This window comes from Leptopilina heterotoma, unplaced genomic scaffold, assembly GCF_015476425.1.
Source record: "Leptopilina heterotoma isolate Lh14 unplaced genomic scaffold, ASM1547642v1 Lhet_63, whole genome shotgun sequence".
NCBI classification, from domain to species: Eukaryota; Metazoa; Arthropoda; class Insecta; order Hymenoptera; family Figitidae; genus Leptopilina; species Leptopilina heterotoma.
Window position 1 is genome coordinate 3,099,594 of NW_025111149.1, and position 15,398 is coordinate 3,114,991.

General features: G+C 26.0%; 2 protein-coding genes across 4 annotated transcripts in view; one reads left to right on the plus strand and one right to left on the minus strand.

The window, feature by feature from the left end:
• The window catches only part of LOC122509789 (rab3 GTPase-activating protein catalytic subunit), an 82,586-nt gene that overhangs the window by 11,391 nt on the left and 55,797 nt on the right, over positions 1 to 15,398 (plus strand). The window lies entirely within an intron of this gene.
• LOC122509790 (vasorin) overlaps positions 1 to 15,398 on the minus strand; it is a 58,499-nt gene that overhangs the window by 1,357 nt on the left and 41,744 nt on the right. The window contains exons 1-6 of one of the 3 annotated variants that reach the window (XM_043624041.1): positions 8,589 to 8,613; positions 6,230 to 7,128; positions 5,832 to 6,147; positions 5,050 to 5,654; positions 1,897 to 2,332; positions 289 to 414 (exon numbers count right to left, since the gene is read on the minus strand). In XM_043624041.1, coding sequence (XP_043479976.1) covers positions 289 to 414; positions 1,897 to 2,332; positions 5,050 to 5,654; positions 5,832 to 6,147; positions 6,230 to 7,128; positions 8,589 to 8,598 — 2,392 coding nt within the window. In that variant the 5' untranslated portion in view covers positions 8,599 to 8,613. Of the gene's footprint in view, positions 1 to 288; positions 466 to 1,896; positions 2,333 to 5,049; positions 5,655 to 5,831; positions 6,148 to 6,229; positions 7,129 to 8,588; positions 8,614 to 15,398 lie in introns of those variants that run through there. The other 2 variants (XM_043624038.1, XM_043624040.1) reach the window with 2 other exon arrangements.

Genomic DNA, 15,398 nt, shown 5'->3' on the forward strand with positions numbered 1-15,398 from the left:
CTTTTTGAATTTTTGTATAATGGGAAATATTGTTTTTCTTATTTAAATCGTTGATCATAAACATTGCGAACTATACCTGAATAATATTTTCATTTATTGATTGTTAACTTTATTATAATTAATTATTATGAATAAAATTATTATTATTATGAATAGTAATAATAATATTTTAATTTTTGTCATAATAATGATGTGAATCTTGAAGTTAAAATTTGTTTTTTGATTTTTTAGAAGATTTTTTAGCGATCTTTGTTTTTAGCGATGGCGGAATGAAAGGAAGTTACAAACCTGGTCTAGTGTTGATTAGGTTCGACGTCAAAGTAGCATTGCCAAAATAGCGAGACGAATTATTTGAGAAGCTGTGCTGTGATTGTCCATCAGCGACAGATCGTGTCGATTTCCCAGTGTAATGCCCTGATTGTGATTGTCGAAGTTCGTCAATACATGATGCTCTGTTTATAGATCCTACGAAAATAATTGAAAATTTTTCATCTGATTCTGGATTTTGCAAATCGAAAATTAGGTGCATTTACTATTTTTTATTTACAAGAAAGACAAGACAAAATGTATACTTAAATACATTTAAATGTATATTTAAATAGTTTAAAGTACTGGGCAATTGAAATTACACCTCAATTCACGAATTGCTTCAAATTTCTAACTAATCGACGCCATCTGTTTATGAAATTCTTTTTTGATTGTCAATTCATAACAATTTGAGTCAAATTATTGACTTCAATAAAAATCAAAAACTAAATTAATCATTTTAAAAGTTAATAAGTTGTTTTCTTCTAAACGTGACGTAATATTTTTATAATAAAAGAATAAATTTGTTATTATTAAAATTTTGATTAATTTTATTCTTGGTTTTATTTATTTTTTTTTATTCTTGTCTATTGAGAAATTTTAACTTTATTTAACAGGACTAGCAATTTTTTATCAACGAAAATTAGGAAGATGTAAAATTTCCACGAGAGAATCAATCAAATAAAATTTGAATTTGAAAAAGAAATAAATAAATTTAGTTGAGTTAAATTTTCAGAACTTTAGAGACATAACTTGCTCCGTATTTCAGAGAATCTAAATTTCAATTAATCTAAATTTTATTTATTCCTATTTTTCATTGATAAAAAATTGTCAGTCTTGTCAATAAATTTTAAACTTTTCTCTTTTCCAAATTTTGAAGAAAGATATGAAATTAATCAAAATCTCAATAAATAAAAATTTATTTTTGCATATTTTGTTTTGCGTAGTTTTTTGCCACCTTGTCGCCTATTTTAAAAAAGTAATTCACCTGTTCGCGAATTTCAAAGGAGAAAGGAACTGTGATCCTAAAATTTATATTTATTTTTCATGTAATTAAATTTTTTATTTGCCTTAATTTCGAAACTTGTAGGAACTTTATATCATTTGAACTATTAAGAATTTTAAATAAATTTGCGAGTTCACTAAATATTTTTTTTAATAAATTGTTATAGAATTGACATTTCGATGACACCTGGATAAAAACACTATTCATGAGAGTAATTAGAAAATACTCTTCGGTTTGGAACTTTAGTTTAGAAATTATTGTACCTAACGACGTGTTTTCTTGCGAATGTTTTCATCTAGGAGTCAAAGAATCAAGAAAATTTTATTGACGAGCATCGAAATATTTAGAAACCAAAATAATGAAATTTTGGAAATAATCCAGAATACTATAAAATTTTTGGAAATTATTCAGAATAGTATAATTTTAGACTAATTCAAAATGCTATAGAATTTTAAAAGAGAGAGAGGAAAATTTTCTACTAGAATTTTGAATTAATTTAAAATACAATTTCGGAATTTAAAAACCAAAAATTTAGAATCAATATTCAATTATTTTCTTTAAAGGTGTATAATTGAGAAAAGTACCTTGACGATCGACGGGAAAAATCCTTGGCCTTGGAATACTTCGTCCACTGTAAGCTGAAACTTGATCCCATTCTTTTTGCGCATTATAGGCACTTAGTGTTGCCATTGATGGTAGAGGACCACCTGGACTCGGAGTTGGACCAACAGTCGAACAACAATTTACTGGCAAACTTGTTATTGGTCCTCCCATTTTTGTCTGATGATCCATATCGTGTAGAGTGTGAAGTTTTCTTGCGCGTCGACGATTCGCCACTAGGAAAATAATAACTGCCACTACAATTGTTGCACAAATTGCAGCACTCGCGGCTATTGTAATTTTATCCATATTTGATGTTGGTGAATTGTCAGTTCTTATTTCTCTGCATTGATTATAGGGTACATTTGCCGGAGTCACGTTTGTATCCTCCAGTGAAATAACACAAACAACCATACATTCCTGGAAAATAGATTTTTTAGTTAGAAGTTAGTTGATTTTCTTTTTCTTTTCTTTTTTTGATTCCTTGTATTTATTATTAGGGTTACCATAGGTCAGGGAGAATGGGAGAATTCAAGGAAAAGTCGTGGAAAGTAAAATTGGTCAGGAAAATGAGGAAAAAGTCTGGGAATTTATCAAAAATAGTGTAAAAAGTATTAAATTTCTAGAATTGAAAACAAAGTTCTGCTTTTTGGTGTCCAACAAACTGTGAAAATATTAAAACCTTTTTTTTGAATTGTTTTTGTTCGCCTTATAAACTTTGTCAGTTGCCACGATCGCCATAAATTTGAATGCAAAACCTTAAATTTTTTTTTATTTATAACAATAATTGAACTTTACAGAATATGAAATTGAATTTATATTAAATAATTTAATTCTTGAAAAACATTACCTATTATTACTGTTTCAGGCCTCGGATACATATTTTAGACAATTTTAAAAAAAATGCGACTTTTTCAAATTTTTTTTCTAAATATTATGTATATCTTTCAAAAATTATTTTTGCATAATTTTTTAAGATAATTAAGTTTTGAAATATAGGTATAGGGTAGTTAAAATGTTTTTAAATAATTGAAATTTTTTCAAATTTTATTGAAAATAATTTATTTTATTTACGTATTTTATTAGAATTTCTGAAAATGAAATTTTGAAAGAATTTTAATTGTAAATTTTAAAAATACATAATCAAATGTTTAAAAATTGTAATGAACAATCTTCAAATTAATTTTTATTGCAAATTTTCAAAATAATTGAATTGTCAAAAATTCTAATTCAATATCTTTAAATAAATTATAATTGCACATTTTCAAAATAATTTAATTCTCAAATATTTTAATGAAAAATTGTAAAATAATAATTAATGAAAATTGGTTTAAAAAAAATAAGGTTAGAATATGTTTAAAAAAATAAATCTTAGAATTTCATTATTGTAATTTTTTAAAATCTAATTATTTTGAGTATTTTTAAATTAAATATTTATAAAAAATATCGAAATTTTTTTAAAAATGGAATTTTTTAAAATCATTAAAATTTAGGATAAAAAACAGTCATTTTCAATTTTTTTTTAAATTAAAATTCTTTGAAAAATGCATTATTACTTTAAATTATCCAAAAATTCTCTTAAGAAATTTAATTATTTTCGAAAAATTACATTACAATATTTTCAAAAAAGTATTTCTCAGAATTTTTTTATCAAAATTATTTGAAATTCAATCATCTTCAAATAAAGTTGATTACAATTTTTTTAAATCTACTTTTTTAGAATTATTAAAATTTTGGAGAATTCATCTATTTTCAAGATTTTTAACTAAAATTTTTCAAAAACTTGATTATTTTATAATATTTTAAAAAAATTTTCTTCATAAATTCGATTATTATCAAAAAATTTTACTAAATTTCAATTAATTGGAAATTTTTCAATCATATATTTAATTAAAAATTCTTTGATGTTTAAAACATTGTTTAAAAATATTTTTAGAAAACTAATTTTAAGAATTTTTTTAGTTCAATTTTTTAAAGATTAATTATTTTTAATATTTTCGATTGAATATTTTACATAATGTAAATTTTTAAAAATAATTGATTTAGAAAAGAAGTTTATTTAAAAAATGTACCAAATAATTGAATTTTGAAACAATTATAGTTGTAAATTTTGAAAAATAATTTAATTTCAAAAAATTGAAAAAAAGAATTTTAGTTTCAATTCCTCGGGAAAAATAAAGAACAAGTATTTAAATATTTATTTATTAAAAGTATTAAACTTTTGAATAATTGAATTTAGAAATCCGCAAAATGTCATGGACATAAAATAAATTTTTTGTGACAAAACAAATCTGAATAAAATATACGATTTTTTCGCCTTTTTTTGTACTTTTAATCGTCTAAAGCTAGTTTTTTTGTGTCTTAATGAAATTTGATCCGAGGCCTGTTCTTTATAAATTATTAAGGGAATAATTTTATTTAAAAAATAAAAAAAAAAAATTCAAAATTCATTTTGGTGGAAAGGCGAAGAATTTAATTTTGAACATTTAAAACTATTGAAAGTTGCACTTGAATAAAAATTACAATTTTCTGTCAATAAGAAACATTTGTTAAATTTTAGGTTATATTACTTAAATCATTAATTATTAACAAAAAATTATAACTTTTATTCAAATATAACTTTAAATTGTTAAAAATGTAGAAAATTAAATTTCTTACGCTTCTACCAAACGGAATTTAAAATTTAATTTGACCTTTTTTTTAAAATACGAAATTCTGACAGTGGACTAACTTTTGTTCCAATTGTTTGTCGGATTCTTCCTTATTGAAAATTTTGGAAAATCTTAATTTCAGTGGAAAAAAGATATTTATTTATGAAAAATATTAATGTTTCTAGTCATTTTTAGAGTGAATCAGAATATTTTTTAAGGTCAGAGAAAAAGTTAAAGTTCTGTTTGGAAATCAGGGATAAATTGTAAATGCCAGAAAGGAGAAAGAAGAGGAAGAAATCATGAAAAAGTTGAAAAAGCTAGAAAAAGGAAAGAAGAGGGAGAATAAATCAAGGAAAAGTTGAAAACACCAGAAAAGAGAAAGGAGAAGAAGAAATTAGGAAAAAGTTGAAAAAACGAGAAAAGAGAATGAAGAGGAAATCAGGAAAAACAATAAGATTTTTCTAGTAATATTTTTGAAAAAATTACCTGAGTTGGAACATTTTTAATTTTGAATTCCCTCTCGCTGGCTTCGAGCGGTGGAGCTTGCTTGAAACTGGAATCACCGAATAGTCTGTAGATTACACGGAAACCTAAAATATTGTGTGCCTCTGTATCCCAGAAGATAATTACGGAATTATCCTGTCTGAGAACGTCCTTGACGATAATTTCCTCCCGGTCGGATTTCGATTTAAACGGAGGGGAACCAAACACGAGGGGGTGTTTTGGTTGCTGTTGGAGTGGATGTACAGGTTCGGCGTTGAATTTCGGTTGCATTGTTGTACGAGTAATGTAGACGTTTCCAGTTCGTGGCATTGGTCGATTGGTGGTTGTTGACGGAACATTTGTGGTGGTTGTTGTTGTCGTCACTGTTGTCGAAGTTGAAAAAGTTGTCGACGGAATTGTCGATTTATCAATTGCTATTGTCACTTCGGTGTTTGTTGGCAGAGAGACAGTGCTTGGTTCTCTGGTTGTCGATCGTGTTGGTAATAAGCTATCGACAACTCCATTTACTGGTCCAAATGGTCCTTTTGTGTCGACACTTTCCACTGTTCCAATTCCAACGACTTCGGTAGCTCCCTCGCAGACCATTTCTAAAAAAGAATAACAATTTTTATCTTTCAGGGATTCTATTTTCGAAGTAGGAGGACAAAAAAAAATGATTGATGTTCAGTGAACATTCTCAAGGGTAACTGAATAGTAAGCGGGGAGAAAAAAGAGATGAAAAAAGTAGAAGTCAATTAAAATCTGTAAAAGTTTGGTGTACGTACGTTCAGGGTCAATATTGTAAAAACTGATGTTTTGAAGTCTGTGAGGACTGCCGCAAAACTGGATTGGTTTCTCACGACTTGTTACTTGAAGGTCCCGCGATCTCATCCACTCGACGATCCATCGCAATTTACAATCGCACACGAGGAACGGACCTCCGAGACTTAAGCCCCGAAGGGTCTTGTTGAGACGTAGGAAAGCTTCTTCTGGCACTGACGACAATGGATTTCCATCAATAGCCAGTAGCGTTATCGATGGATTATTTTTGAACGCTTCTATCGGCAGTTCGGCTATTAAATTAAATCCAATATCCAGGACCTAGAAAAATTCCCTTTAATTATTATTTTATTCTTTCTTAATTTTTCTATTCTTTTTTTAGGAGATATTGAATAGTACGAACCTTTAGATCGTGAACGCTGTTGATGGCGCTAGTGGGAAAGACTTGAAGAACATTATTCAATAGACTGAGTGAACTGAGTGTGTTCTTCACGCCATAAAATGCATCGGGTCCAATTTCGCCAATTAAATTCCTCTCGAGATTCAAACCAGTGAGTGAATTTAAACCCTCGAAGGCCTTGACGCCCGACAGACCGGGAAGTCTCTGAATACTGTTTTGGGATAAATCTAAAAATGCAAGAGCACCAAGTCCCCGCAATGCTTCGGGTACAATTTTCTGTCTCGTTCCTTTGAGATTCAAATTTTTCAACGTCTTCTCGAGACCCTTGAAAGCACCTGGATTTAGCACCACTGGATTATCGGATAATTTCAATGTCACCAATTTTAAACCTAGAAAAGCTTCGTCCTCGACGATCTTGAATTTGTTAACGGAAAGATCGAGAACTGTTAGATTTGTTAATGTTTTGAGAGCAACTGATGGTATTTCGGCAATTTCATTGTGCCTTAAATTCAATGTTCTTAGACTGGCTTCCTGACCCTTGAAGGCATCTGGTTCGATTGTTTTTATTCGACAACCGGAAAGTTGGATATTTGTTATTCTAAGTGATGAGAGGGAACCGTTTAGAGTACCGATTGTACTGTTATTCACGTAAAAGAGATCAATTGACGTTTGACCTGCGTAACGACGCATTGCTCTTATCAATTGATTGTAATCGACGATATCACATTGGATTGATAATTCATTGGCGAGATTGTAATCGCAAATGCAAGAGCCGTCGAGTTTTGGCACGTGGCTTGACCACGGACAAGGAGACGTTGCCATCGTGACGCCAAGCATTCCAGCCAGCAGCAGCAGCGGGAGCAGCAACCGCGGCGGTGGTTTCATTGTCGTCGTCGTCACACCTGTCGAGAAGGAAAAAAACATCTTTATTAATCTCAAGATTATACTGAAAATCTCGGCGGTTAACCGCTTATAGTCTGGTTCTGACACAGCAGTTTCCTCTCTTTACAAGTTTTTTCTCTTTTGAATTTCTAATTTTCTAATTTCGAATTTTCTTTTTTAAATCCTAATTAAACAGGGTTGCTACAGTCATGAAAAGTAAAATTAGTCGAGGAAATCAGGAAAATGACAGAGAATTTATCGAAAGTTTATTTTATAAATTTTAATAAAATTCTTCACATAAATTCAATTATATTTAAAAACAATAGAATTAAATTATTTTTGGAAATTTTAGTAAAATTCTTTAACAGAATTCAATTATTTTCAATATTCTCGAAAGAATTATATAAATTATTTTTGGAAATTTTATTAAAATTCTTCACCAGAATTCAATTATTTTCAATATTCTCGAAATAATTCAATTATTTTTGAAATTTTTAATAGAATTCTTCACCAGAATTCAATTATTTTTATAAACTATAAAATTCTTTGCAGGAATTCAATGATTTTCAATATTCGCAAAAGAATTAAATTATTTTTGTAAATGTTAGTAAAACTTTTCACTAGAATTCAATTATTTTCAATATTCTCTATAGAATTCAATTATTTTCATAAATAATAAAATTTTTCTAATTATTATTAATAATTTTGAATATTATCAAGTGAATTAAATTATTTTTGGAAATGTTAATTAAATTCTTCGGAGAAATTTAATTATTTCAAATATTCTGAAAACTATTAAATTATTTTTGGAAATTTTTTTAATACTTTTGACTAGAATTCAATTAGTTTCGAAAATAAATTTCGTTATGAAAATTAAATTGTTTTGAATACAATTTTTATTTTTTGCTAATCAAAATGACTTCCTTGTTTTTCGAATTATCATTTCTGTAAATCAAAGTATGATTAGTAAAATATACAAAATGATATTTTTTTACATTATATTAATAATACAATTTTTCATTTCGATTGAAACTATATTTATTACATAATTTAATTGACGAAGGGAAATTTATTTTTCAATTGAATATTTTCCCTCTTCATCAAGTTCGCAAATAAAAAACTATTCGATTACTTCTTCGTTTGACAAGTAAATAATTAAATTAATTTGCTGCGAAAGAGGTTTGATTTTAATAAAACAAAATTGTTTCAAGTAAATATTTTCAATAATAGTCGATTCTTTAACTAAAAAAAATAATTCTTTCCAGCTTTTGTAATAATAAGGGAAAATTAGGCGATAAAAAAATTAATTAATCGCAACTAATGGATATAAATGTGATGGTTTATGAAAAACTTGTAGTCAATTAATTGATTAATTAAAGAGAGTTGGCGATACCGTTGTTTATAAGTAGTGAAAGAATGTACATTTTAATAAAAGAATAAGACTCGGAACACTTGTTAAGAGGGCCATAAGGCAAGTTACCGTGTCGCATTTTATGCACACAAACACACATTTACAAAGCTTTATATGAGATTTCATACACTTTTATATGCATTTTTCTATTATTTATTACGGATGAAAATAATTGGCGCACAACATGAACATTTTGATCACCATTGCCAAGGTAATGGCACGATTAAAAAAAAGCAAACATCAACTAGAAAGAATTCCACCTTTCTCTTCTTCTTCTTCTTTTTTTTATACACACGCCTCTCATTAAATCACAAAAGGTAAATCAAGTTTTAACGTCATTAAAAATGACTCATTTGTCAACTGTTTAGTCATTACGATTTCTATTTTGCGTATTTCTTAATAATTCTCTCCATTTTTTTTATTGTTATTATTTTATTATCATCTTTTTATTGCAAAATTTCTACAATTGAATTTATATCTAGAAAATATGGTAAAATTGGCGGATTTCTTGCTAATTGAAATTAATCTGAATTCTTATTTGTATAGAAATTCAATTAAAATAGGAATTTAATAGGTCGAAATTTGTAATCATTGGATTTCCAATTTATCTTATTTATTTAATTAAGATCAAATTTAGATGATCTAAAAGTCAATTTGTCCAAATTTTATTCAGTTATAAATTCTAATCTCAAACAATTTCAAATTCATTCATTATAAATTTTTGGAAATTTATTAATCATTTCGAACATTTTAATTAAAATTGTATTGACAGCAATTGAATTGTAAAATATTTTATTAAAAATTTTTAAAAATAATTGCATTTCTGCGAAGAATTGTATTACATTTTTTTTTAATAATTCCAAGAATATTAAAAATAATTGAATTAATGCGAAAAATTTTATTAGAATTTTCAAAAATAATTCAAAGTCTTCGAAAATATTGAAAATAATTAAATTTTGGTCAAAAATAAATCAATTCTTTCAGGAATATTAAAAATAATTGAATTTCTACTAAAAATGTTATTAAAATTTCCAAAAATAATTTAATTCATTTGGGCATATTAAAAATAATTGAATTCTGGTCAAAAGTTTTACTAAAATTTTAAAAAATAATTGAATTCTTTTGAGAATATATAAAATAATATCCGCAGTCCTAATGGACTGCGGGAATTTTTTGAAAATAAGCAAATAAATAAATAAAATAATTGAATTTTTACGAAGAATTTTATTAAAATTTTCAAAAATAATTTAATTCATTCGAGAACATGGACAATAATTGAATTCATGCGAAAAATTTTATTATTTCTGAAAATAATTGAATTCTGGTGAAGAATTTGATTAAAATTTTCAAAACTAATTGAATTCCTTTGAAAATCTTGAAAATAATTGAATTTATGTGAAGAATTGAATTAAAATTTTCAAAAACAATTTAATTCTTTCAAGAATATTGAAAATAATAATTGAAGCTCTTCGAAAAATTTTATTTAAAATTTCCAAAAATAATTTAATTTTTCCGACAATAATGAAAATATTTAAATTCCTGCAAAAAATTTTATTATTCATGTAAATAATTGAATTCTGGTGAAGAATTTGATTATAATTTTCAAAACTAATTGAACTCTTTTGAAAATATTGAAAATAATTTAATTTCTGCGACAAATTTTATTTAAAATTCCAAAATTAATTGAATTCCAGAAAAGTATTTTATTATTTACAAAAAAAATTGAAATTTCTTGAAGAATTTTATTAAAATTTTCAAAAGTAATTTAATTTATTCGAGAATATTGACAATAATTGAATTCTGGTGAAGAATTTTAATAAAATTTCCAAAAATAATTTACATAATTCTTTCGAGAATACCTATTGAAAATAATTAAATTCTAGTCAAAAGTTTTACGAAAAAAAATTACTTTAATTATTTTCTTGCCAAACGAAGAATTAATTGAATAGTTTTTTATTTGCGAACTTGATGAAGAGGGTAAAAAATTAAATTGAAAAATAAATTTCCCTTCGTCAATTAAATTATATAATAAATAGTTTCAATCGAGAAAAAAAATTTTAAAGAAAAATCTATTATTATTATAATGTAAAAAAATCATTTTGTTTATTTTACTAATAATACTTTGATTTCCAGAAATGATAACTCGAATAACAAGGAAGTCATTTTGATAACCAAATAAATAACAATATTCGAAAGTAGAAATCAATATCGAGAGAAGATCTTTACTTTGATTTGAAATAAGCAATAAGGCACCAATCTTTCATTCGATTGGAACTCGTGTTACGAAAGAGAGAAAACGTGTTCATCAAAATATTCACACGTTGATTCAATAAAGCAATGTCGCACATTTTCAAAACAACAATAAATTGAATTCTAATTCACCTGGAGGAAAAGAAAGAGTGAAGAATTTTTGTGCAGAAACTCATTAAAATTGAGAAATAAGTTTATTATCATCATCGAGAAAAGTTTAAGAACGACGACAAGAAATTTTGAAAGGGAAAAAAAATTATTCACTCCAGGGACATTTTTTCTTCTTCTTCTCCGCGACGGAGCGAAATATTTTGTAATCGATTGGAATCCTATAATGGTGGTTTATACACAAGATTATATTGTGTAATGTACCATTCAGCATGGGTGCCAGGAACTGAGACTTCAGAAGCCTCGTAAAAGTCATTAAACCTTCAGGCAAACGCGTTTGGCTGCGCTACGCTGTTAGAATTAAACTCGAGACGTACACACACACACGCGTTTTTTCCTGAATGCGCACAATTTCCCTTGTGAATAAAAATATCTGTGCCTTATTATGCACATTTCTATTGCACGCACCACTTTCGGACTAACTGAGTTTTATAAACCAACTCTGACGAAACAAAATCTCCCACAGTGTTTTAAAACACTGAAAGGAAATTAGTGCAGATTTCTTTACCGGGTTTTTAAGTGTTTCCTTCCGACATATACACACTCGGTTTATAATAGATAAAAAAAAGAAGCAGAAAAGTATATAGAGACGCCTTGCATTCTCGAGTTTAGGAAGAAAGAAAAAAATTACAATAGAAAAACGATTCTATTCTAGAAAATTATATACGCAACGAGGAAGCAAATAAAATACACAGTCAAAAAAAAGAGAGAATCAGAGATTTAGATATTAGAAAAAAATCCTACGGAGATTTAGGAAAAATAAAATTATTTTACATTGTTATAATTATCTCGTCAGAATCTTAAGATTAATTGTTAACTTCTTAAATTGCTTCATAATGATTCTTCATTATCTACGGTAAAATATTACCGTCCACAATGTGTTTTCCCATACATTAATATTTTCAGGTAAAAGCTTATAATTACAGGCAGATGTTTTCTAGAATCAACAGATTTTTTTTTTTGGTTCGTAAAAGAAAAAAAAATTAGTGGATAGAAAAAATCATGTTGCTCGAAAATTCATTATTTTCTTGTGTCGATATTTTTTGTAAACAATCAAATTATGTTTAAAGTCTTAATTAAAAAATTGTTTTATATAATAGTAATTAATTATTATTTTATACAGTAATAATAATTAAGAATTATTTTACACAAGAATCTATATGAATAAACGTTGTAGTCCTCCGAAAGGTTAAATATTAAAATTTTATTATTAAAATTTTTAAAAATAATCCAATTCTTTTGAGAATATTGAAAATAATTAAATTTCTATGAAAAATTTTATTATTTACGAAAACAATTATTGTAAATTGTAAATTATTATTGTTGTATGTAATTAATTCAATTCTTTCGACGAATTTAAAAAAATTTTTTTAAATAATTTAATTCTTGTGAAGAATTATACTAAATTTTTAGAAATATTTGAAGTCTTATAAAGAATTGATTCAAAACAAAATTTTAGTAATTAATTCAATTCTTACGACGAATTATATAAACATTTAAAAAAAAATTGAATTATTAAGAGAAAATTAAGAATAATTTAATTCTGATAAAGTTTTTTCTTAAAATTTTCAGAAATAATTGAATTCTTTCGAGAATATTGAAAACAATAATTGAATTCTGGTCAAAAGTTTTACCAAATGTCTAAAAATAATTTAATTCTTTTGTGATCTTTGAAAATAAATGAATTCCTGTCGAGAATTTAATTATTTATGAAAATAATTGAATTCTGTTGAAGAGTATGATTAAAGTTTCCAAAAATAATTCTGGTGACGAGTTTTACTGAAATTTTCAAAAATAATTTAATTATTTTGCGAATATTTAAAATAATTGAATTTCCGCAAATAAGTAAATTTAAATTTACAAAAATAATTGAATTTCTTCGAAAAATTTTATTTCAATTTTCAAAAATAATTAAATTCTTTCGAGAATATTGAAAATAATGGAATTCATCTAGAGAATTTAATTATTTTATTAAAATATTTTTAATTCTTTCCAAGAATTTTCTTAGAATTTTTTTAATAATTTAATTCTTTTGAAAAAAATTTAAATTCTTTCAAGAAATTTAGTTAAAATTGAATTGAAAACAATTGAAATTTCTTAGAAAATAGGTTGTATAAAATTTTTTGACTCTAATTGAATTCTTCTGAAAAGTTTTATAATTTTTGGAAATAATTAAAATTTTTTTAAATATGAATCTAGTCATTCAAAATTTTTCATTTATCTTAAAAAAATGAATTTGATATTTAATAATAAAAGAGTTTGATATTTGCTTATTAATATAAAATTAAATACCACAGCTCATTCAGTTATTAAAATCTACTTAATTTTGCCGAGAATATTTATAACAATGTAAAAATAATTTCCTTCCCCAAATATTAATTTGCGAATATTCCAAACAATAACATTCAAACAAATATAATTTTACACCAAAAAAAAGTTAATTTCATTGAATTCATTGTTGACACTATTTACACACACTTTCTACGTTCTACTTCAGTTAATTTTTCCCCACGTTCCCACAATTCTCCATTATAAATGGACATTCAAAATCTCTGAAATAATTACTCATTTAAAAGGTTCTCAGCAATTAACAAATCAGAAATTATCATTGAAAATCTATGATATTTTACAGATTTTCAAGAAAAGAAGGAAATAATAGAAATTGTCTGTCAAACAAAAGGAAAATTTTCCTGTTAAATTTGTTTAACGTAGTTTTTGAAAAAGAAATAAATAAAAAATAGTCGAACTAGTTTTTTAGAGAGGAATTTCAAAAAACAAATTTTCTAAAACCGGAAGAAAAAATAAATTGAGTCAAAATTCCCCTGGGGGAAGAAATTAAAAAAGGGTCCAAAACAGTCCTAGACAATTGAATGAATTGAATGAACTGAGTATAATAATTAAGCTTTCAGTGATGAATGATCGTTTCTGGATCATTCATCAAAACCGGAATTCATTGATTGAAATTGAATAAAAGAAATATGTAGATCATTGTAGACAAGATCTTCATCCTCATGTATATTGTGTCTGTTTAAGAATTGAAATCGAGAAATCTTGTTGTTTTGAAATAATAATTATCGCTTTTCAAATACAAACTCACGTTTAAAAAGTGAACTTCTCAAGGCTCACAAGAAGTGAACTTGTACTTTTCCTGATTCTATGATTTTACTCTCTTGATTCTTTCAACTTGGAGGCTCGCCTCGAGCTTGTTCTTGTATCTATACCACAAGTTTATGTATGTAGCACATCGCTGCAAGATTACGGTGCGAAGACAACTCGGCCATTGACTCGTAACGGAACGATACCGAGATGAATCGCGTCATTTTGTTAATTTGATTCCTTCACTTCTTCTTTTCTTGAAAAGAAAAAAAAACACAACAAACACCAAAAATCAATTTCCATCACTGACATTGAATGTAAATTAATTTGAAAACTTAGGGTAAAAATTGTAACAAATTCGAAAAAAATTCTGTACATTCGATATAGAAGAAATTTGAAAATGAAAACAGAAAATTTAAATACAAAGCTTCCTTGCAAGAAAGCAAAAACAATATGCAATTTTTCTTCATTTTCTGACAGAATTTGGAATTTTTCCTTGATCCTATACAGAATATTCTGACTCACTCTAAAAATTTTTGAAAATTTTGAAAACTTTTGAAAATAACTGATTTCTTTGGAAAAATTTTATTAAAAATTTGAAAAATAATTAAATTCTTTCGAAAAATTTTAATAAAATTATATTGAAAAAAATTGATATACTGTAAAGAATTTTCCAAAATAATTGAAAATTCTTTCGAGGAATTTATTAAAAATTTTATTAAAAAAAACAAATTAATTTTTATAAAGAATTTTATTTTCGAAAGCACAATTGAATTCTATCGAAAATATTTTAAATAATTGAATTTTAGTCAAAAGTTGTTTAGGAATATGTGTTAATTCAAGTATTTGAGTTATTATGAATGTCCTAGTATTAGTAAGATTTACGAATTTTCTCGATGTAACCCGAAAGGTATTTGCAGGATTGTAACGAATTCCTTATCGAATCAGTCTTCGTCTTGAACAGAAGAGAGAAACACTCAATTTTCTTTCTAAACAAAAAAAAAAAACAATACTAAAGTCAAATTTGTAGTGATTTAAAACAGACATCTCTGGTTATTATTAATTTTGAAATTCTTGTGTAAGTGAAATTGATTTTGAAATAAAAGTTGATCAATTTTTTGTAATTAAAATGGTTTTGTTTTATTTTCAAAGATGATTGTGTTCCGATTTCCATAAAGTTTTATGGCTTATCTTTAAAGTTACTCAAAAAATTATTGTGAGTGAATAATAGTGGTGATAAAAAAAATCTAAACTCTCAATCCTCAACAAATTGGCGATCCTACCTGGATATTTCGGTACGCATCTAAAAAAAAAATCGAAAGATTCATTACACAAGTGATTCATCGCGTCGCGTCCTGTCGACAT